At 46.8% G+C, this 24,011-nt stretch overlaps 1 protein-coding gene across 2 annotated transcripts in view; it reads right to left on the bottom strand.

Moving 5' to 3' along the window:
* Nucleotides 1-2,157: 2,157 nt before the first annotated feature.
* MAML3 (mastermind like transcriptional coactivator 3) overlaps nucleotides 2,158-24,011 on the bottom strand; it is a 404,886-nt gene continuing 383,032 nt past the window's right edge. Inside the window, exons 3-5 of one of the 2 annotated variants that reach the window (XM_044268050.1) lie at nucleotides 14,924-15,181; nucleotides 10,776-10,860; nucleotides 2,158-5,739 (exon numbers count right to left, since the gene is read on the bottom strand). In XM_044268050.1, the coding sequence (XP_044123985.1) occupies nucleotides 4,742-5,739; nucleotides 10,776-10,860; nucleotides 14,924-15,181 (1,341 nt within the window). In that variant the 3' untranslated portion in view covers nucleotides 2,158-4,741. The remainder of the gene's footprint in view (nucleotides 5,740-10,775; nucleotides 10,861-14,923; nucleotides 15,182-24,011) is intronic. The other variant, XM_044268051.1, reaches the window with a different exon arrangement.

Genomic DNA, 24,011 nt, shown 5'->3' with positions numbered 1-24,011 from the left:
ACCTAAAATCAGATTCTTGGTAGCTGTGAATTTTTTTTTTTTTTTTAAGATTTTCTTTTACTTAATTGAACGCTCTATGCTTGCGGTGGGATCTGTGGGATCGATAGAGCCACAGCAGTAGCGGTGGCCCAGCAGCTGTCCCGGACACGGCAGGGACGCCAGGGCCTCCCTTGTGCGGATGCTGCCGTAATTGCCTCCACCTGTTGCATGAAATCAGACAGGTCGTGGTGACTTGCCCATAAGACACGGGTGTGGGAATCAAATGTTATCGGAATTAGGAAAGAGACTAGAGGACAAAACAGAGAAGAGAAAAAGAGGGGGGGGAAACAATGGAAAAATAAAACAATAGAGCACTGATTTTATAATCAAGTAGCTTTGTTCCCTTTCTGGGCATTTCCTCTCCCCGACTTGCCTTTGCTGGGTTGGAGGTGGGCGCGGCATTAATAAGGAAAAATACCAGCTCATTTGTTTTTTCACCTCTTGTCTCTAGACAGAGTTTTCCTTGAAAAGAATGGTCACAGGCAGAGATAGCTCATCTGGTGCTTCTGAAAGCTCCTTTAGGCAATAAAATGCATCTTTCTCACTGGAACAAACGTGGAGTGACTTTCCAGATAGATGTTTACTCTCCGCCTCTCCCCCATTGCACACTTACTGCACTGGGATTTTGAAAAGGTCGGTGAGATACATACAGGAAATTCTTCCGAAGGAGAAGGGGATGGCGTTCATCCTGTGCATGACACACTTCGGTGTCAATGAAAATGCGTGCTTTTAATTAGTCCGGGCTTAGGAATACTCAACTCTTCTCGGAGCTTCAAGTTTTTCTGTTAACCGACTACCCTCCCCGCCCCCATCAGTTCATTCTTCCAGCTCCTGTCATCTGGTAGAGTACTAAGCCCTTATTAGTGGGACAAAGCCCCAGGTCACACTGTTCTCTCCACACCGTTTTTCCGCAGCTGCTCTGGAACCATCGTCCTCCAGGAGTAGGACTGGCCTCTCCCACAGTCACATGCCTTCTTCCTCTCGGTTGGTATGTATTAAAACTCACCTTTGTTTTGGATCTGTTTTTGATGATGATTTTATTCTGTGCTCGTGGGCTGTATTTCTGCTTAGCCCAGATAGTTTTGAACGGTGGTGTTTTACTGTGCCTTTTCAAGTTTAATGGAAAGTCTTAGGCAAAGTCTCCTAGAAGGGGAGGGGTTTCACATGTGTGTGATTCGTTAGCAAAGGCCCTCCAGGAGGGTCATCAGAACAGAGTGGGGAAGGGTGAGAAGCCAAGTAAGGACAACTTCAGGCAAAGTCTCAGCCTCTGCCTGGTCCCACAGGGGAGCTCTAGAACATAAATCCTACCTCAGGACTTGTCCAGGCCACCTGACTGCGTTCTCACATTCTTGCACTAGCGAGTCACTGACTACTGTGGATCTGAAGAAATGTAAACTTCTAATCATTTCCAACAGTTTGTGGATGGTGCAGACCAAGAGAGATGCAGCGAGGGCTAGAAGTGAGATGTCTGTGGGTTGTCTGTGGACAGTGTCTGCTACAGTGGGGCGAAACCCTTGTGTTACTTTCCATTCCCTATATTCCTTGAGGGTTCTTTCTTTTTTTCTTTTTTTAAATTTATTTAATTTATTTAATTAAATAAAGAGAGAGAGAGAGATCACAAGTAGGCAGAGAGGCAGGCAGAGAGAGAAAGGAAGGGAAGCAGGCTCCTCGCTGAGCAGAGAGCCCGATATGGGACTCGATCCCAGGACCCTGAGATCATGACCTGAGCCGAAGGCAGTGGCTTAACCCACTGAGCCACCCAGGCAGCCCTTTCTTTTTTTTTAAAGTGAAAATTTTACTATCAATTTTCTAATGAGCCAGTTGGAAATTGAAAGTACTGAATCTACAAATGGACTTCAGTATGTTCCTTTCATAGCTGATTTTCTTCTCTTCTGTTTGCTACATCCATTGGGATGCAAATTTAGAAAGTTTTAGTTGTGTGGTTGAATTTAAAAGACTGGGAATGACTGACTGATCTCCTCTGTTAAATAAATGTTTAATGATATCACGAATTTTGAGACAGAAACTGCAGTTAATCAATTAAAACCCAGGCATAGTATATCCGTTTAATTAAGGTTGGAGATCCAGTGACATTCCTAAAATAAACTGTACTTTGGGTTGATTCAGATAATGATCTTTTATTTGTTTTCTTTTCTTTAAAAGTGGTATGTCAACATCACTTCATTTCTACATTTCAGAGTTCTGTACATTTCTTAAAAGGAAATAAGCAATGCTCAATGTACAAAGTAAAAACAGAAAACTAGAAAAATCTGAATAAAATGGAGCAAGTTGCCATAGGTCATACAGTACAAATTAGTCATTAGATGTCATCTGAAGTGCAATATACCACTGCTGTGATGATGAGTTAAGGAATGAAATAAAAATACTCTATTTTAAACAAACAGTATATATATATTTATATGTATATTTTTTACAGATAGTAGACCCAGTGATATCTGCAGTATTGTAAAAACTTATTTACAAATAACTTTTTTAGACATTACATATACATCAGCACCGTAGTAAAAACAAAAACAAAAACAAAAACAAAACGACCTTATTAAAATCTACCTCTCTAGTTAGTTGGTCCCAGTACTAAGCATTTGGAGGAAGCTATTAAAAGGTAATGGAGCCCCTTCTCCCCTCAGCCACCTCCAGTTTCTCATCATTGATCATATATGTTTCCTGTACCTTTCAGAAAAAGGTAATTATATTTTCTGTCTTCTTGCTTGTTTACTTTTTTATTTTCTTCGTTTGGTTTTTACCTGTTTCTACTCAAGAGTTTCCATGGTGGCGTCCCTCCCCCATGCAAGGAGTTCATGGTCACCTGCCACCAGGTCTTCCTAGCAGGAGCACAGCCCCTGCCTGGTCTCTTGCCCAACTGGCCTCCTCTGGTCTCCATCCTGCCCCTTGCTCAGTAGATCCACCACCTTGGGACATGGGGAGCAAGCCAACGACAGCGTTTGCCTGCCTATTACCTCTCTGCCCTCTGCCCCCAGCTTTCCTCTCAAATCCCCCAATCCCCCATCTCAGGACCCGCCCTGTGTGTGCAGCCAGGCCAGCTCCCCACAGCCTGCACCCATGCGTGGTCACACGGAGGGAGCCAGGCTTTCGGACACCAAGGGAGAGTGTGGCGCGAGAAAAGTATGCTTCGCTCTTCCTCCGGACAATATACCATGTGGTCTCCCAAACGGGGCAGTGGGAACAAACGGGGCAAGGACAAAAGACACACCCTTATGGTAAGTAGCAGAGGCTGTCATCCCTTGCCGCAGATGTCGCTTGGGGCAGATCTGAGTGAATTACAACAAGAACGACTGTACAGGACTTTGGAAGTGGATGACCTTGCCCATGTGGAAGGAACAGAATTTTCCTTCTTTTTATCATCAAAATGGGTCAGGTGGAGCAACTGACTCTTCAGTTCCTCATCTCTGAGCATTTTAGAGTCGTCTTTCTGGTGAGGAGGGATTAAGGGCAAGGCCAGTTTCAGAGCATCACCCCTGGGAGTTTTCTGAAGGGAAGCAGAGCCTGTGCTGTTTGGGCCACGTCTCCCAGGGTAGACCAGAAGCATCGGGTGTGGCTCACGGTAACCCGCCATGCAACGTCATAGGGGCTGCTCAGTTTCCGGCAGAGAATATTCAGCCTACTACAAGTTAGAAAAAGAAAACTCCAGTGTTGCCTTTGCATTTCAGGCGTTGTCTAAGTTCTTGCGTTTATTAGGATTCTGCCCAGGTCCCCTAAAGACAAAAGCTTCATTTCTTCTCATATAGTCTGTAAGGAGAAGCAAGGGCAGGATGGGGTAGAGGCAGGAAGGAGCAAGGGCAGGGGTGCAGGGAAAAGTGGCCACACGGGCAGACATAGCATCCAGTCGGGGTCTCTCCCACCCTCTGGCCACCGGAAGTAGATGTGAACTGCCTAGCCAAATTGGTAGGACACGGGGCCCCCAGGAGGCTGCAGCCCGACAACCTGGAGTGCCGGCCGCCATCGTTATGGTCATGGTCACTGGCAGAGGGAGGCCTCCCCCAGGACTGCTGGAGAACCCTTCTCCAGGCTCGCTTGGCTCTCTTTGAGAGGCAGCTGACAGCAACGCCTCTACAATTCCTGAGGGTCATCACAGGGCAGCAGACAGGCTCGTAGGATCCTCTGTTGTCTCCCGTTCTTCGTGCCTACCCGCCAAACACAGCAGCATGTCTCGACGCCGGACCTCTCTTTGCAGCCTGGGTTCAGCGCATTTCTGACCTGTGCTCTGGGCCTGTGCAACTGCGCAGCAGCCTCTGCGGGACGCTCCCCGGCCCCTGAGGCTTTGCGGTCTGCGGCCCCCCGGGACCAGGAGGGGCTGGCGGAGCCCTCACGCTGGGCAGCAGTCCCGCGCGGCTGGAGCAGAGATCCCTGGGCCAGGCGAGCACCGGAGGGCCGAGCGGAGGGGCCTCGGATCCGTCTTCCCTGTCTGTCTCCGCGGTGTCTGCCTCTCTCACAGCCAGGATCGGCGTGGCCTGGTGTCTCGGTTGCTGTGTGAAAATCAGGTGAAATGAGGCCCAGCGGGGCTGTGGATTGGCACCTGGATCTTTCACTGTCAGCCAGCTGCAGTTTTGCTCAGTTTGCGTGGGTCAAAAAAACAAAAAAACAGGGATGGCTCAACATCCTGTTTCTTTCTCACGTTTTAAGCTTTAACACTAGGAGTCGTGCTTCTCGGATTTCCTTTGGACTAGGGGTTCCCGAACAACTCATCAAGCTCCTGCATCCACTCGTCCCCTGGGCCGCCTTTGATGATGGAGTCCACGAGGTCCGCACTGTCCGAGAGGCCGGGGAAGGAGGCCCCGGCTGTCTCGCCGCTGTAATTGTAGGACATGTCCTGAGGGGCGTTCCGCTCATAGGCCTGGCTCTGCCCACCCGGAGCGAAGTTGCCGCCGGGTATCTGCTGCTGGGCTGGGGGCTGGCTGAACGCTGGCAGGCTGGGGACGCCCTGGCTTAGGCCAGACATGACCATCGGCCTGGCCTGGCCGTTGCCTTGCTGCCCTGGGAGTGGCGGCATCATCTGCCGGCCCATGGCAGCTGGGTTGAGGGTACGCACGGCGCCAGTGTTAGCGTCCACGACCTGGCTCAGTCCCTGTGGGAAGTGTTGCTTGGTCAGCCTCGGCTGGCCAGCTTGAAGCGGGTAGCTGGCGCCGTTGTTGAATGATCCCAGTTCTCCACTAGTCCTCCCGGGCATGCCTTGTAAGCTCCTCTGTGGCCAGCTCTGCGCTCCCTGCTGGACTGTTCCCATAATGCCCTGCAGCCTTGGCGGGCCCTGGGGCCTTGGCAGGGCTTGGCTCACCGGCCCTTTCATCTGCTGGTGCTGCTGGGTAATGGCAGAGTTCACCAGCATGCTCTGACCGAAACCACTCACCATCCCAACCCCTTGCCCTGAGGTGGGCTGCCTTGGCCCCTGGGCTTGGTTGTGTGTGATGCTCATACCACTTTGGTTTGGGTGCTGCAACATTTGGGTCATTCCTGTGCTCATATTGTACATTCCTGGTTGGCTGGTAGGCGTGTTGCTATAAGGGGCCAGTCCCATCTCTGACTGGGCTGCTGCCGTGGCCATTGTCCCTGGGTTCTGGGAGGGTCCCATTCCCATCATGCCTGCGTTCTGTGCCATCAACCGCGACGTTCGAATGCTCTGGAGGGCTGCTTGGCTTCTCACAGCTGCGATGTCCTGGGGAGAACCTACAGGGGAAGAAAAGACATTCCCATCCACTCATCTCGATAAGCAATTTACTGTAACATATTGTTGCGATTATCTTTAGGCATGACAAAATTCTTTTATATGAAAGGATCTACTCTGATCCTAAGTCCTTAACAAAAATGATTATTTTTCTGACTATAACATATGCTGATTGTAAAAAAACTCAGAAAACACTGAAAAGTACAACGATGAAAATTCAAGTTACCCGAATTCCTCCCCATCCAGAGATAACCACTGATAACTACTGTATAAATAGACACATGAAAATAGGGATCATACTGGACACATGCTTTTGTAGTTGATATACTCTGTTATTCTTTTTGTACACATTTCAGAAGCAATTTTTTTTCTCTTCTTGATAGGATGCCATCCTCAACCAATCAGATACCATTATTCTTGGAGGTGAGAGGGAATTCACATCCTGGGCTAAATTAAGAAGCAACGGCTGATCACTTCGTGTATTCTATTTGTGAAGTGGAACATGGTTCAGTAGAGAATACTATCAATAAAGACCATTAGACTAATTTCCCTTAAGACTTGAGCGGGATTTGAGAGGTTAAAGGTCACTGCTTCTGCTAAGAAGTTATTTCAACAGATGGGACATTTTTTGGATCCACTCTACAGATTTCCACATGCTCCAGATTCTCTGAATCATAACATGTCAGTGCAAACTGGCCAGCTTCCTGAGCTAGAAAAAGAAATCATCCTGCTACTTGCTCCTTGGCAATGAACTTTATGCATTTTTGCAGCAAAGTCCACTCACTCCTACAAATCGGCAGTGACTACTTTTCTCGGCAGATTGCTGACATGGTTTTAATGATGCTGTTTAAAAGCTGGCCAGAGGATGAAGGCCAAGTCCCTCAACTCTAATTAGGCATTTGAGGGAGTTCTTCTTTACATGTTCCTAGGAAATTTCCAAATCAGCCAAGAGAAAGAAATGTCACCCTTAGAGTCCCAGTCAGTTTTGTGAAGGGCTAGGAGATGCACAAAAAGACGTTTTTTCTATGTCCCTCTTAATAATGATTAAGTCTATGAGACACAGAAAAATGGTTTGTTTTGTCTTCTGGACATTTAAAAAAGATGCAGCATGGGAGCCAATCGATATTATAAGCAAATGTGATACCACTTGGAACTGGGATGAGAAACCAGATGAGAACAGTGTAAGCTTGTTAAGCCTGGCACCTGGGCAGTAAGTGTATTTCTGTCTTCCTGATGGGGTTATTGATTTCTGGGAAGCAAATAGGTCTCCATATGTTCTTTCTTTCTTTAAGAAAGAAAATTATGGGAATTTTGATTATGACTTAAGTTTTTGTGGCTTGAGATCGATACCATGCTGCACTGAGAAATGAAATGGTTTTTGTGGGGAAGGTTGCCAGGGCTGGGGGGCGAGCCCTAGAAATGTTTCAGTTTTCCGTTTTAAGCTTCATTATATCTAAGTGATTAAAAAAAAAAATCAAAAGTTCCTGTTAAACACTGGATGGGAGTATATATTGCAATCTGTAATCTTGTTATGAAGTTTTGTGACCTTAATGACTAAATCTGTATTGACTACATGGCAAGTCTGATCAACTGTGGTGAAATGGGTTATTGAGTTGTTTATAAAAAATTTTTAAGGAGAAAATATTGCTGACTCAGAGACTGATTGGCTAGACCCAAATTATGTAAACAGGCTAATGAGCTGCTGGAAACAGACGAAAAGACTTCCATATTTTGGACATTTTTGTTGTATGTTTATAATGGATCTATTGAGGGACTGGAAATGGTCTGGGCCACTTTGGTGAATGAGAAATAGGTTCCTCTTTTTAGAAGACAGAAATGTTGCAATGCCTTTTAAGAGGTATTGAAGCGTTAATCCAAGCCAACCTTTATTTTTAGTATAAAATGACTGTACTACTATCTAGGTATAACTTTTATAGAAAAAAAAGGGTGTTTTATTTTATTTATTTATTTTAAGATTTTATTTATTTATTTGACAGAGAGAAACACAGTGAGAGAGGGAACACAAGCAGGGGAGCTGGAGAGGGAGAAGCAGGCTTCCCACTGAGGAGGGAACCTGATGTGGGGCTTGATGCGGGGCTCTATCCCAGGACCCTGGGATCATGACCTGAGCCAAAGGCAGATGCTTAATGACTGAGACACCCAGGCGCCCCAAAAGGGCATTTTAAAACCAGCACTCAGTTCCATATTTTTATCCCAAGTAGAAACAAAATGCTTTTTTATTAATCTAGTTTAATACTTGTATAGAAAAAAAATGCAAATGTGTTTAAAGAATTACCTTGTCATTATCTGATTACTATATACGTTAAATAACAGACTAATTTTTTTTCTTCTTCTTCTGTTTTTGTCTAAGACATATTATTGTGGGGATGCTGTACTCAAATTAATTTTCTTGCCCACTGGTCACAGTGTCAAAGAAAATCTTCCACATTCAAATAGAAATCATAGGCAATTTTTTTCTTAAAAGGGTCTGTTTCCCATTTTCACTCATAGGAAGCCTGTATTTGTGAAAAATAAACATTTCTCTATAGGCATGTAACATTGCCCAGAGGCACAAAACTTAATAAGGGAAAGATAGTCATTAAACCTTTGAAATATGTAGTGGTGAGTGTTCATGGAGGTTCTCATTCAAGTTGTTCCTAACGTAACTCTCCAAGGACACTATTTCTTATTTACCAATTTGCTGTTTTCCCAGATACATAACATTATGATATCTAAGGTGTTAGTAAAATAAAATAAGGATGAGAGTAAAAAAAAAAAGAAAAGAAAAGAAAAAAAGTGTACCAATCACCTCAGGGACCCAACAATGTCACTGGTGGTTCAGCCCAAGTACAGCTCAAGTTCAAAGAGAAAAACTTTTAAAACTGGACCCAAACCATATGGAATAACTCCTAATACAGAAGAAGTAGTACATTTCGGCAGGCTCCTTTATTCCAAAAGATAATAAATGAGTTATGAACCTAGAAAAGTCAAGGGACACTTTGCTGGGTTTTTAGGATTTTACATTTTTCATTTGTTCTTAATGGAAATCACTGGTTCTTAAAGTGAGGGCCTTGGCCAGCAGCCCCAGCAGCAGAGCAACTCCTGGGAGCCTGTTGGAAAGGCAGATCCTCAGGACCACCCCAGACCTGTGGAATGAGAGACTCTGAGGATGGAGCCAGGCCAACTGTGCTTTTTTTAAAAATTCAATTTAGTTAACATATAGTGTATTATTAGTTTCAGGGGTAGAATTTAGGGATTCATCAGTCACATATAACACCCAGTGCTCGTCACATCACGTGCCCCCCTTAATGCCCATCCCTCAAACACCCCATCCCCCCACCCTCCACCCTGTCCCCTCTAGTGACCCTCGGTTTGCGCTTCCACAAGCTCTACTGGTGATTCTGATGCAGCTTAAGTTTGAGAACTGTGTCTAAAACAAGAATTATGCATGACTATTTCTGTGCTCCCCTGCCTATGACCAAGTGAGAAGCAGAATTCTTCAAACACTATCAGCACTAATTTAGTGCACAGAGAAGCTGTGCACAGCTTCATTCCTTTTGTCCTTCGCCAGGGTCAAGTCCAAGGGTTCTGAAATGATACATGTGTTCCAGAGGTAGGAGGGGGAGGGGTAGCTACTCAAACCACTACTCATGGCATGTGATCCAGGATATACACGTGTGGGTTTATGATAGAAATAAAAGTTTCCCTTATTGTGATATACTTGGATAACTGTTTTCTATTCTATTTTTATTATTATTATTTTTTAAAGATCTATTTATTTGACAGAGAGCAAAAGAGAGCACACAAGCAGGGGAGGGGCAGAGGAAGAAGCAGTCTCTCCCCCTGAGCAGGGAGCCTGATGCAGGGCTTGATCCCAGGACTTGATCATGACCTCAGCCGAAGGGAGATGCTTAACTGACTGAGCCACCCAGGTGCCCCAGCATTCCATTTCTTTTAAAAAATGTTGGTTGTGACCCATTAGCTTGTCTTTACAACCTACTTGTGTGTTGCAGCCCAAAGACTGAAAAATGCTACCCTACATCATGAATTTTTCACCCACCGTCCATTGAGCAGGGTAGCACTTGTGCAAATGCTATGCAAAGTCTGTATATATTTACATATATGCATATTTATGTGCAAGGAGCTTCGCAGCTTCTGGCAGAGTCTCAAAGCCTTAGGTAACACTTGAGAAATTGGGACCTAGGATCTAGGTCCCACGCAAAGGGCAGAGGATGGGAATTAGGATTTCCACTACTGGGTAGCCACTGGAGCCCCCAAAAAACTCCTGTGATAAGATTGGGAAGGGTCTTCAGCTCACCCTCTACCCCATAAAAGACCTTCAGGGGCTCTCTTCATTGGAGATGGAAGGGATTGATATTTGAGTAGATTTTCTACTACATAAAGGAATGGCAATAGAGATCACACAATGTGCCCATTGCTACTGGGTCACGAGTCAGGATTTCTGCAAAGGGCAGCAGGATCAAGATAGTCCAGTCAAATTCAAGGCCCTGTGGGTCTTCTAGATTCAGCAGAAACTGGCGGCTGCTGCAGGCCAGATTTTTCCTTGTCAGTCGTTGGAAGTGAGGGCTTTGGCCCGCTGATGTGTTAGGATTAGCAAGAGGCATGTGGCACAGGGCCGTTCCTCCCATGCTCATTGAGATGATGATCCAGACATAGCCAAGGCTGACATGGAACCAACCAGGCACAAGTATGCCCTTATTGGCTCTTAAACTATTGAAATACTTCCTTATCTCTGGTAAAGAATAGCTGCCCCAGTCCTGCCCCTGCCCCCCGAGCCACTCTGACCCCTCCCGGGGCCAACCAGGACCTCTCTATGACCCAGCCACCCAAAGGTCAACGCCCAGCACAGTAGAGGATTCCAAAAATGCGTTCTGATGGATTGGTACCCTCAGTTTTCAAATATTTTTAATGTTACCTGAATGCGAACCCAGCCCAGGAGGCCAGCCCCCTGGCTACACTTGGATTTACACGTCACGGCTGGAAGGTATAAAACGGAAGAGGGGTGCACTGGCCTCACCTTGGAACTGATTGACCTGCTGCACGGGGTATGGATTCCGCTGCTGCTGGAGGTGCTGGCGGGGTAAATGGGATTGCTGCAGCTGCTAGAACGACAGGACAAGAAGGGCAGGGGGTGACATGGGAGAGACAATGAAATATCATGGCAGCTTGGAGGAGGCACTTTTTCAACACGAAACTTGGTGTTGAGGAATCAGGTGCATCCAGGCGGGTGCACAAAGCACGAGTTTGATGGATTTTCACAAAGCAAACACATTCCTGGTAACCGGCGTGTGGATCAAGAAACTGAACTCTGCTGGGAGCCCTGCGTGCCCCTTTCCAGTCATTACCGACCCCAGGGAACCACTTTATCCAGCCAGGAAGCACTCTCCTGACCTGACAACAGAGACCAGTGATGTCTGCTTTCGTAGTTGGTGTAAGTGGATTTCTACAACGTTCTGGCGTCCAGCTGTGGGGTCTGGCTTCCCGCATTCATCACTCTACTTATGAGACTCACCCATGTTGGTGCGTGTAGCTGTGGTCAGGTCGCCGTCACTGTTGAACATTATTCCATTGCAGGAATGACGAGACCACGACTTATTCACCTATTCTCCTAGTGATGATCTTTTAGAGTATTTTCAGTTTTGGGCTGTCCCCAATATGCTGCTAGGGACATCCTCACCCATGTCTTTTGGTGAGCACCTGGCAGATCTGCTGATCCAGGAGGAGGCGGTTTTGACTTTGACCATCTACCACCTGCCTGCATGTTTTCCTTAGCACTGCGGGACCCCGCTCGAGGGACAAGCAACTAATTTTTAATGACCTAAATAGATGCTTCTGGTACAGGACGTTGGGATTCTCAGGGGCTATACAAACAAGGCTCATCTTATTCCCACGGGGCCACACTGCCTGTAAGACACATCCCCGCAAGTTAAATACACAGCATTTAGTGCCTTAAGGAAACCATGGGGGACTCCCTGGGGACCAGGAGCGGAGGAAGAGGGACGGGGGAGGCTGGCCACCCCGTCCCTCTTCCTCCACCCCTCCGGGATTCTGCCCTGTCCGCACTGTTACCAATCTACTGGAAAGGCTATTAGGATCATTACCACACTGTATGCGAAAAGGGAAAGAAACAGAGAGCGAGGTGGCAAGAGCAGAGAAAGGGGTTTGAGTTCCTGGTCTGCTGTCAAGTAGCTGCGTGACCTTCGGCAAGTCATTACCTCCTCCTGCCCCCGTTGAATATTCATGGGGCACCTTCCACAGTGAGGGCTTATAAAGGACACACATCAAGGGCCCTGCTCTTTCAAGTGTTCATTATAAAAATAACACACATCGACCACTTCTTAACACGTGTGTTTATTTCTATTTTTTCCTCTTGTTTTTGTTTCTGGGCAGCTCTATAATTTTCTTTCTCTTTCTTCTTCTCTTTTCTCTTTCTCGACAAGGCCAGCCAGCACTCTGGCAACCAAAGAAAAGGAAAGATTCTGCCCTGCTCACCCCATCCTGTGATGCCTACCAGGATGTTTTGCACAAAGTGTTGAAATTAATTAATTGTGTAGATGAAGTGTAGACAAGAAACCGTGCTAATCTTTTAGGCAGCAATAGAAGGGCATTATTGAGTGTAAACTGAGCACTTAAAAGCTTCTCCTCAGCCAAACTTCTCATATTATGTAAGAATTTAAGTGTCCCAGTGCCGAACAAGCCCGGGGTGGCCTGGGGGTGGGGTGGGGATAGGGCTTCTGTTCTAGTCCCTGCCTCTCTAGCTCTGCCATGACTTCTTCCTTGGCCTCAGTTTCCCCACAGGTAAAAAACAAAAGCCATCCTAATCACCAGTAATTTTTTCAGGTCTAAAAGTCTAGGTTCTGTGGAACCTTTGTGAACGGAAGAGAGGGGACCTGCTCCTTGCTCTTCGAGAATAAGGGATTAAACGTTAACTCACACCTGCTTTCACCCTGCTCTGCTCTGATTCTTAAATCCACTAGAATCATTTTAAAGTTCCCAAAGATAGGCACGATCCCAAATCCTTCTGTTTTTCCCCCTCACATGTCCCTTCAAGAAATCCCAGGATCTCTAATACTCAGGACACTTTCACTTCTGTGGCAGAGCCCCAGAAAGTCAGCTGGGCATGGACAGGGCAGTATTCATTCTCAAAACAAAAAGCTGAGAGCTCAGCACTTGTCGACCCCTCGGAGGCCTGCACTGATCAGCACCGTCTCCGGGACTTGTTTCTGTGCATGCTCCCAGCCTCGCATCTGGTCTAGTCCCACTGGAGGGCTCGCACCCGGGGCCAGAGCCCTCAGGTCAAGTTCCGGAGAGCAGGGTCATGTGATTCCCCCCCCCCTAGCTGTGCACAGTTTCTAAAGGCTTTTACATGCTTGATTCCATGTGATCCCTAAAGCAGTTACAGGAGAAAGTCTGGGAGATTAGCAACCTTAAGCTGGCAGATGAAGAGAGGGGGTGAAAGGCTTTTCCAAAATGACACCACAAGCAAAAGATGGGCCACATTTTGAGTCTGAGTAAAACTGTCCTTTCCTTGGTCCCTCTTCATGGCTTGGTTTCCACAACTTGCTAAGGAATCACACGCATTCCTCCATCTTTTCCAAGGGGCCTGTATCTCTGTGTGTCCTGGGTTCTGAGGGGTCCCCTGTTCTCTCGGCGCCTCGTCTGGCCAGCCTCCTGGGGCAGCTCTTCTTCTTCCACTCTTTTGCTTCCCTCCTTGTTCCCTAAGGTGTGGCTGCCCTCGCCGAATGGGACACCCCTGGCTGGCCCAGCGGCATTCTGCCCGGTTACCCCGGCTCCTATTTGTGCCTTGGTCAGGGCATACACATCAAAGGCCATCGCTCTAAGTAGCAGGTGCACCTGAAACTTCCTGGGATTGGCTGAGGAGAGGATTTACACAGCCCAGCTTCCCCTCGGCAGCTCCATTTATCACTGCCTGAGAGATATTAGCATGGTTCCTTGTCACACACCTTATGCAGGGTGAGAGGGATAGAGGTTTGTTTGTACAAGAGCTGCCAGGCGGCTGACTGACCTTGGTAAAAAGAGAGATAATTACACAGCTGCTCAGGAACAAAAGCAGAGAAGGGAACATAAGTGAACTGTGCTCAACAGTACAATTTTCCTATTTGGGGGACGACTGGTGTTACTCTGAACCGCTGCTCTTAGTAGGGACCTCAACATGTCTGCGTCCCACACAGCGTTGTGTGTGTGAGTGTCTCTGTGTGTGTGTGTGTGTGTGTGAAAGATGCTTGATAAATTTCCAAAATTTTGATTGTATTAGGAACATTCTGGAAGAAGAATTGTGAGGTGAGAGCCCTCACATATGGGCTCTACGCCTCATATGACAACCTCACACCTACCTCCACTAATCAGAGAGAGCTGCCCTGGACAGACCCCCCCAGGAGCCAGCTAAGGATCTCTTTTGGAAGACCTCAGGCCTTTCCTGGGATAATACTGAATCAGGCATGGGCGTCTTGAAAAACAAAACACACTGACACCTACAGAAGCTGCTTGCTTTCAGGGAAGGCTTTCTTTCAAAGCTGGAGGAATTATATGGCAAGGGTGGACAAAGATACCCAAGGTAAGGCTTTATTTGTGTTAGCCCTTCCTTTAACTCAAAGATTTCTTCAGCTGTTTTAAAGCTGTTGGGAATTTTCTTAAGTTTGCACCCTCTGTGACCCTGTGTTCAGGTTTCCAGGTAGTTCTGTGGGCCCTATTCTTCTTCTATTGTTCCTGTCCCATTGTTCATAACCAATTCTGTAGAATTCTCCTCAATTCCTCCTCCTGACATTTTCCTTCAAGAAACAAAGTTCTCTGAGTTATTTTCTTTTTCTCTTCATGCTAGAAATATTAGCGTCTATGAAGAATGTGAGGCAGCCTCCCAACCCCCACTCTGATGGTGCAGACCCCGTACCAGAAACCGGAAGAAAAGGAGTCAGGCTTGAATCGAAAGAAATGTCTCTGACAAATAGGCCTTCAAATTGATGGCTGAAGCCTGTCTTTTAAGAACAAACTCATTCATTCTAAGAAAAAGCTTAACTAATTGAAAGGTCTAAATTCTGCAGGTTCTTCTGTGATCCTGGAAAATGCTGGACTGTGACTACCTTGACGAAGGAGGGGAACTGGAACTCTCCTGCAGACACCAGGCACTGAATAAATGCATCATGTTACCTGCTCGGCCAGAATCTGCTGCTGCTGCTGTTGCTGCTGCTGCTGCTGCCTTTGCTCCCGCAGGAACTGTTGCTTCTGTTGCTCCATCAGCTGGGCCCGCTGATCCATGAGCATTTGCTTCATGATGGCTGCTTGGGGCTGGCTGCCAAGGAAGCCGGGTCCCGCGGCACTGGCTCCGGACACCATGCCGCTCGAGCCTGGGGGCACCGAGGACTGCATGGGGCCTGTGGTCCGGGGGAGTCCAACTGGGTGCTGTTCCTGGGAGGACAGGAAGATGAGAGAAAGCACAGATTTCATATTTGAAAGGAAGCATGGGGCAGAGGCCTCTGCTTGTGGATCCAAGAGGTCCCCAGTGGCACACATTCTATTCCACAGAAACATAGGAATCCTCAAATCTGGCCTTACCATGGTGGAACTGGAGGGGTGCAGGGGGACAGTAATACAGGACGGCTCTGGGATATCTGAGAGCAAGTCCAGTCTCTTTTGGATGGGACTGATTAAAGGACAAAGGCCGGGTAATCAGTTAGCATTCTACTTTCCTCCAAAGGAAAGGGATGAAGACCTCAGACTGGGCTCACCTTGAGTTTGGAATGAGATAGCCTGACCTTACCTCTTTTTTTTTTTTTTTTAAGATTTTATTTATTTGACAGACAAAGATCATAAGAAGGCAGAGCAGTAGGCAGAGAGAGAGAGAGGGGTAAGCAGGTTCCCTGCTGAGCAGAGACCAATGCGGGACTTGATCCCAGGACCCTGAGATCATGACCCGGGCCCAAGGCAGAGGCTTAATGCACTGAGCCACCCAGGCGCCCCCTGACCTTACCTCCTAACCTTCACTGCCCACCTGGCTTAAATGGACTTCTTTTAAGTTAGCAGGAAAGACATTTACAGAAGAATTCTGGAATTTATTAATCAAAAGATCTACTATTCGATGGAATTCTAATTAATTGCAACACTAGAAAGCTTTGCTATATGTAAAAAAAAAAATCCTGCTAGTGGGAGTTGTTGATGGTGAGAACTGGGAATGTGTTACACTGAACAAAGCTACGCAATCTCCCGACATCTTTCAAAATAGAACCAAGCCTCCTATGTCTGGGACAATTTAAAATGTGGGGGTTGATTTGGGTCTTTTGATTCTACAATTGTCTCAGTCAAACGATGGCAACTTGTAAGGATTGGTATTTAAGGAGTAGGAAGTTAAGTGGTAGAAAACTACCCACAGAATCTAGTGACTACTTAGAAGATGTGTTCAGAGGGGAAGCCCATAACAGCCAGACAGTGTAGACCAGGGAAAAATAGCTGATGGGCAGAGTTGGTAGGTGACCATAAGATTCGGCTTCTAGATAGTTGCTTTCTTGTTCATCTACCAAGTGCACCTGGTAATGGCATGTATGGTCAGACTACTCTGCAGAAATGTTCCTTTTAACTCATTCAAGTTTCAAGTAATCAATCTCAACACAGAGGATCTGATGTCTGAGATGAACACAAATTAAACGGGCACACACGTAAGGACATACCCAGTCACAGGGTGCGGGATCACCATGAGGCCAAAATAGTAAGAAATGAATACGAATAACTCTACGGTTATTTACATATTTTTGTCTCCAAACTGGGTTTTAATATTTTTTCCTACTTCTGTTTTGCTCTTTGGTACAGATATAGTCAATCAGGCTGGCACTGTCCTCTCAAAACATACAGTTGAGTTTGATCTCTGACTCTCCTACAGACCCAGTCCTGGACTGGATTCCCCACAGCCTGGGCTGGTGGACCTTCCTTCTGTGGTGTGGTGCTCAGCCACTCGTGCTTCTCTTTCCAGTAGCGAGATACATTAACCACATTTTCAGCTGCTCTACCTCTCACCCTCCACTGACACAAACGACAAGCAAAACAAAAAACCATTACTCCTCTCAGCCTGGGAACAAGAGGCCAAGTAGTTCTGGGGAGTTAGTGCGGTAGCCCAGGTCACACTTAGCCAAAGGAAGAATCGGAAAGAACAGAATCAGAACACTGACCTGGGGGGCGCCTGGGTGGCTCAGTGGGTTAAGCCACTGCCTTCGGCTCAGGTCACGATCTCAGGGTCCTAGGATCAAGTCCCACATCGGGCTCTGTGCTCAGCAGGGGGCCTGCTTCCCTTCCTCTCTCTGCCTGTCTCTCTGCCTACTTGTGATCTCTCTCTCTCTGTCAAATAAATAAATAAATAATCTTTTAAAAAAAAAAAAAAAAAAAAAAAAAGAACACTGACCTGGGGTCTAAATTTAGTATTCCTTCCACTAGCACAGGCCCTTCCCAGACTGCAGGTCACTGGTGCCAAGTGTATGCCCAAGAACTGCTTGCAGACTAAATATACAGTATGTCCCCCATAAGTGTACTGTGTTCTATTTTTCAAATGTAAGTGTTGTTGCAAAACCCTTTTTGTCTTTGTATATTTTCTCGGTAGTCAATTATTAGGTAGACAGCTGTGAAATATTTATGTGAAAAAGAACTTACACTGAAAAATGCCAAGAACCTTTAGGCTACCACAGTTTCCTTTAGGCCTGACCCCTGCAGGCCATCAAGATATTTCAGTCTCCCCCTTTCCCCCCCAGTATTTGCTTCCTGTTTCCAAGTCCTTTCTTCCAATGGGATAAAGCTGCTGCTTGCCACCTTTAGAAACAAATGGCTGATTGACTTAACACTTTAACAAATGAATTCACACTCAAGTAGAAACAGTTAATCAATCAGCAAAAATACAGAATACAGGGTTTTGTTTGTTCCCCCTACCACCCCGTGTGTATTTCAGTATATTTGATATTTCCAAATTTTGATAAGGAGGAGAAAGCTAGAAAAAAATGTGACCCAAGGGAAGATAAAGTTTGCTTCAGCTAGTTTTAGGACAGGGCTGGTCTGGGCTGGCCCTGTTAATCTTTGGGCACTCTGAGATATTCTCTTCCTGGGTGAGCAGGCCTGGGTAGCCGGGGCACATGCTCAGAACTGTTAAGTAGCCACGAGTTGCTTTCCTAGCCTTTTCTCCACCCTGGAAGTAAGGGAGAGGCAAATGAAATGGTGATGTAGATACACCCAGCCACTTTTGGCCCCTGTCTTCCTGGGGGAAAATACTTCAAAAGCACAGTGGGGACAAAAAAAAAAAAAAAAAAAAAAAAAAAAGAGAGAGAGAGAGAAAAGAAAAGAAAACTCCCCAAAGAGATAGTTAGGTTATTACTTCCCAGGATTATGCATTTCTCCAAATGATTCCCTCCCAAAGGCTTTGCCTTGGGGTTTCTTGCAGAAGACCTACAAACCTAGGGACGGGAGGGCCATGTGCATTTTCAAGGCTTGCCTTCCCTATGAAACATCAAACATGGGTGAATCTAGGTCTTTCTCAACAAGCTCTAATGCATTCAGCAGCGGGTGAGTGACACCTAGAGCCCCAGCCTCAAGTGTGTATTCCAAAGTGTGAGGCTTGCCTTACAAATGGAGCTGGCTGAGGCCATTAACTGTTTCATATTACATGGCAGCTTTTAACCTCCAGTCTGAGAGGGCTTAATGAGCAATAGTCTGTCGAATTTCAGGATTTCAGGCCACCGCTCTTGTTTCTAAGGAGGACACACACTGCGTGTGCAATTAGAGAAAACCAGGCTGAGCTTTCGTCAGAGAAATGTAATGCCTTGAAGCCAAATGATGCAGTATTTTTAGTTTTAATTACCGGCTCGTTCTCCACCCCGCCCCCTGCCCAGCGACCTCCCTTGCCTTGCCAGTAGCTTCCCCTTAGAAATGCAATTGGCCAACGTAGACCCTCATTACTCCCCAAACCTTCGCACTCTTCAGTAAGAGAAAGGGAGGGGGAACAAACCAGAAGCAATGAACCCATTTTACCTAGCTGCTTCTCCAGGGAAAAGATCTTAGCGATTTTTCCAAGGGCTGGAGAGAGGTAGGAGGTGTAAAAAACGCCCTGCCTCCTCCGAAGAGGCAGTTTTCTACTTCAAAAAAACAAAAAAAAACCACCCCAGCTGTGGTAAAAATATCTCCCCAGAGCAGCCAGCTGTTTATTTATAAATCTGTGCGTGGCGAAGCTTCATTTCTCTTAAGTGTTTTCAAGAACAAGCGTAGTGTTTGGGTGAGAGGGGCCGGGGTGGCTGGCGGCCAACCCAAAGAGCGCCGGCTCCAGGGCAGGGGGCTCACGAAAGGCTGCCCGTAGAGACGGGGGCCGCGGGGCCGGGACTTGGGGGCCTCGAGGACCTCGAGGACGGCCCCGGCTTCAGCCTTTTCCAGGCGGTCCTCGTCGGAGGAACAAGGAGCAGCTGCTGTTCTCCGCCTGCCCCAGCAGATGGTGGTGTCAGCCCGGCGCTCCGCCTGGCAGGCCCAGCTCCGCCCGCGCGGCGCTCTCCTCCCCCCGGCCCCCCGCCCCCCAGATGGCTTAATCAGGACTCCTGTTCCTTCCCCCCACTCCCCGCGCCGCCCCCCGGCCCCCGCCCCGCGCGTCTGGGCGGACGCGGCGAACGTGGAGCCAGGCAGTCAAGTGTTACTGCGTACAGCAGGTAGCCTGGCAACTGAGAGCATAATACCGAGCAGATGGTGTTCGCACGGCGTGATGGACATCACACACGACAGCCTGAGACAATCCAGGAATTCCCTGGTGACTCGAGGCCCTCTTTACACAAAATGAGTTCTCTCTCCATTGCCGTGTATCTCTGGGGTTATCTCCCCCCTCTCTCCGACCGACACCGAACTGGTTTCTTATTACCGACTTTCCTTGCAGCCCGAGGGGAGGGAGCTTTCAGGGCGGGGTGGGGGAGGCCGGAGAAGGAAACGGAAGGGCTGGGAGCTGGAGGAGATGGGGGTGGGGGTGGGGGTGCGGTGGCGCCCGGAGAGGGGAGGGCAAGTGGCGTACACCAGCCCCCGGGGCTGACCGTCCGAGAGGGGCAGAGTTCCCCGCAGCCCAGGCTGCACAAAGCCCGCGCGGGAGGGCGGCGCTCTGGGCGGCCCTGGCTCAGAGTCTTTGCAATCACATGGCCTACGAACAGCCTAAATGAAATTTAGGATTTTACTTAAAAAGTCCCCTGGGGCGTAATTTAGCCTCTTGACTCGATCTTATATGCTTACAAGTCCTTAGGGGGCTCTAAGAAGTCAGGAGTGGGGCGGCAGGCCCGAAGATACCTCTCAGCGCAGGCGTCTCTAACAAAGAAACCGACGAGGCGGTCCCGGGGCGCGGGCGAGTCGCACGGGGGCCGCGGAGGCCCTTGGCCGGCGTGCGCTGCTGCTGAGCGGATGAGCCGGGCGCGCTCCGCGGGCGCATTGCCCGGGTTCCCCGCACACTGTGCGTGCCGGGGCCAGGAAGGAAATGGGTGCGGAGGGCAGGCGAGGAGACAGGAGGGTTGTTCATGTAGGAAAAAGTAAAAATAATAAAACGGATGTCCCAAAAAAACAAATCTATGCTTTTCACACACTGAACTGGATCAAGGAATTAAAAAAAAAAAAAAAAACACCAATCTCCAGCCCAAACGGAATTCAGCCTAGTTCTATATATCAAGAGGCTCCTATGTCCAACCCGTCACCAGTATCTAGAGGCTTTTTCCTGCAAAGACACCATTCAAGTTTTAAGTTTCAGAAGAAGGAAGTCTTTTCAAAGGTGGAAGCTAACGTTTCACGCAGAACATCACACTTGGTGGGAAAGAGTTCAGCAGTTCTGTGTCAGAGGGCAGCGTAGGATGAATCCGACACCCACTGCAGCCTGATGGACGCGTCTGGCTGTGATTCCCAGAGGCTCAGGGTGGTGAACGGGCATTCTGAGGCTGTGGGAAGTCATCTGACCTCTCGGTTTCAGGCCCCACCTCCTCAAATTAAGATCATATTCATAAAACTCCTCCCTTGACCAGTGGAAACTTTGGAGGTGAGATACAGAAAGAAAATGGTTAAGAAGATGCTCACACCTCTCCCACTTCCAGTTTGGGCTAAATAATGGGCTAAATTCAATCAGAGGTTCTGAAAGTGGAGTTCCAAGATCTACGGCATTAGCATTACAGAGGAGCCTGTTAGAAATACAAATTCTCAGGCCTACCCCGAGCCTACTGAATCAGAACCTCTGGAAGTGCTTTAACATGCCCTCCAGGTATGTTTACGATGCCCCACAGTTTGAGGATCAGGGCGCAAATAGTACTCCTGGGGCATCTGAGCTCTCTGGGCCCTGATTTAGATTGCAAAAGCAGTCTTGCACTTTCAAAAGCAAGTCAGACTTTGTTTAGGTTTTTACTGCAAATTCTTCAGCATTTGGAACAAAACTCTTAAACTTTCAGAGGGCTGCTCATGCAATGCAAAGGATGTAATGCAATGCAAAGAATAAGGAATTCTGGAAGGACCCCATAGTCACGATTCTTCCGGAAGGCCAGTCCTCCTGCAAGTCTGCTGTGGGGACTGAGCAGCAGCCAAGATTGAGGAAGGGGTGAGGCCACTGAAGGAAGCACAGACATCACTGGACTTTCCATCTCCTGGTGTGATACAAGACAGAACTATGGAGAGCTTTGAGGAGAGTTCCCTCTGTTGGGAAATGTTCTTCAAACACAGAGACCAGAAGCAATAATGGAAGAAGACCAGTGACACTTAGAGGGCACCTACTGGATGCCTTCACTTGCATAATTAAACACATTTGGTTGATTAAAAAAACCCAAGTCTTTGAAAGGTTAAGGAAATTGTCTGATGACCCACAGCTGGTGGTGGTGTCTTTGGGATTCTCACTTTTCCATTGACTATAACATACATCTGGTCTAAATTGAGCAGACCACCCAAGAGCGCTGTGGAGTAAAGAGAAGTGGGAAGGGGGTAGGGGGTAGAGAGGAATGGGCATAGAATAAAAAGGTAGAATCTCTACAGGGATCAAAGGGCGAGGCTGAAAGAGCATAAAAATATGCATCATTTTTTATATGTTGCTTGATACCCAAAATTAGGATGCCTTTGTGGTATCAACTTTGACATTTAAAGAAAGGGCATAAGATTAGACCATTCAACCGTAAATGGAAGGAAGAAACAAAATAAAATAAAACCTTAGAATTCTCTTTGAAGTTGATCAAGTGTCAGGGCAGACGCTTGGTTTCAGGATGGTGGCTCCTTTTAGATTTTCTTTGTCCTTGTCCAGAATAATTTTTCACTGTGGGTCTGAAGAGTTGCTTACACTATATTGCCAGCAGAGCCCCAACAAGGCCCATACCATATAACCCTCTGTTTCTGCAGATCATTGAAGAAGGTTGGATAAAATGTCTGTTTTCTGATCTGTGATGGTTGTGTCCCCATGAAGATTAAGTTTTGAGGCAGTTTACCAATTTAGGAAACTTATCACTGAAATGGCAGTGACTTGAGGCACAGTGGTAAGCCTGCTACATGGGTTCAGCAGAGTTCTTCGTTCAACCTTAAAGAAGGAGCAGTTTATGTTAGATGAACCCACCAGGTCTGGGTAGGAACATAGTTCCATCATAGGCCCAGTGGCTGGCCCTCTGGACCACTTAACAGCTTGCTATTATTACTGTTACTGTTTTAACCTCTTGATCATGTAGCCCTACAAAGTCAGGGTAAGGAAAAAGCTGTGTTTCTATTTCTAGCTTAGCTTCTAAAACAATGAGGACTAAGATTTTGAACTTGGCTTTCTTTCCAGGTTCTCAATGAGCAGAATGGGAGTTTCTACTCATTTAACTACTTAAAAAAATAAATGTATTGCTGATTCCCGCCCCTCACACCAATCATGGGGAATATTTGAAACATTCCATAAAAGTGTAAATAACAAGAAAAGCAATATTTGTTTTAAACACTCAGAGGCAACCATATTAATATTTTGATGTATTTTTGTATTTCCCCCAGCTTTTCCCTCTGTATACAATTAACATAGTTACCACAGTCATGGTAATGTTCCATACGTGATGTACCCGTTTCTAAGTAAGATAGGGGAGTAGAAAGTTCGGGAGTAGAAAGTTCCAGCCTTTCAAATGCTCACAAGTTACAGTTTTCTGGGGAAATGACATCCTTATAGCAATATATCTGCCAGGCCCGCAGAATCTGTATGAGTCTCTTCCAGCATCTAGCAGGGAGCTAGGTCCACAGTTGCCACAGTCACAAGTCAGTTGTTGAGCTGACTTGACTACACTGACAGTGAAGTCATGGCCTAAACCAGTATCAGGTATGACTGGAGAGGGAAAAAAAAAAAAAAAAATGGCCCTACAATGGATGGCTTCTCCAGTCTACAGGAAAGGACCCTCCAGAGAAGATGAAGTAAAGGGTTAAAGCTGGCAATCCCGCCCGAGACTAGATGCAACCACCACAGAAGGCCAGGCTTTCAAGGACTGACTTGGGGGTAAGAACAACAAAAATACCATTTGTCCTTATCAGTGCTTTGAACGTAGTCACCATAGGTCCCTCCAGTGGAAACACAACTTGGAGAGTTATGCTTTTCCTCTGCCTTTGATGTAAATTATAGAGTCCTTTTGATCCCTTTGTTGTGATTAAGTCTACCACCAAAGCAACTCTAAATTGGTTAAAAGTTTATTAGTGTGCAACAATAGGAGCTTGATTTAATAAACTATGGTACATCCATCCATACCATGAATACGAGGCAGCCAATAAAAATCATGCCTTCTGAGACTGTCTAATCACACAGAGAAAAACTTACAATACAGAGTGAAGAAGGGGAGGGAAGCAGTTTCTAAAACAGTACTCACAGAATAATCATGTCAGACAAGGATTATAAGTGATTTTTACTTTTATGCCTTTTCAGATTTTCTATTATGAAAATATTACTGAATATTATTTTTTAAAACATGCTCTAAAAAATAAAGTCTTTAGTCAAAAAAAAAAATAGAAAAAAGAGACACAAAGAAAAGGAAAAGAAAAAGGGCTTCTTTTCTTGTTTTCAAGGATTCCAAAGTTCTTTTTTTTTTTTTTTTGTAAGATGTTACTTATTTATTTGACAGAGATCACAAGTAGGCAGAGAGGCAGGAGGTGGGGTGTGGGGGAGCAGGCTCCCTGCTGAGCAGGGAGCCAGATGCCGGGCTTGATCCTAGGACCTGGGATCATGACCTAAGCGGAAGGCAGAGGCTTTAACCCACTGAGCCATCCAGGCGCCCCAAGGATTCCA

The sequence above is a fragment of the Neovison vison genome, chromosome 11 (assembly GCF_020171115.1).
Source record: "Neovison vison isolate M4711 chromosome 11, ASM_NN_V1, whole genome shotgun sequence".
In the NCBI taxonomy this organism is placed as follows: Eukaryota; Metazoa; Chordata; class Mammalia; order Carnivora; family Mustelidae; genus Neogale; species Neogale vison.
The sequence above is the reverse complement of the archived record's forward strand: the minus strand, read 5'-3'. Positions and strand labels throughout refer to the sequence as shown.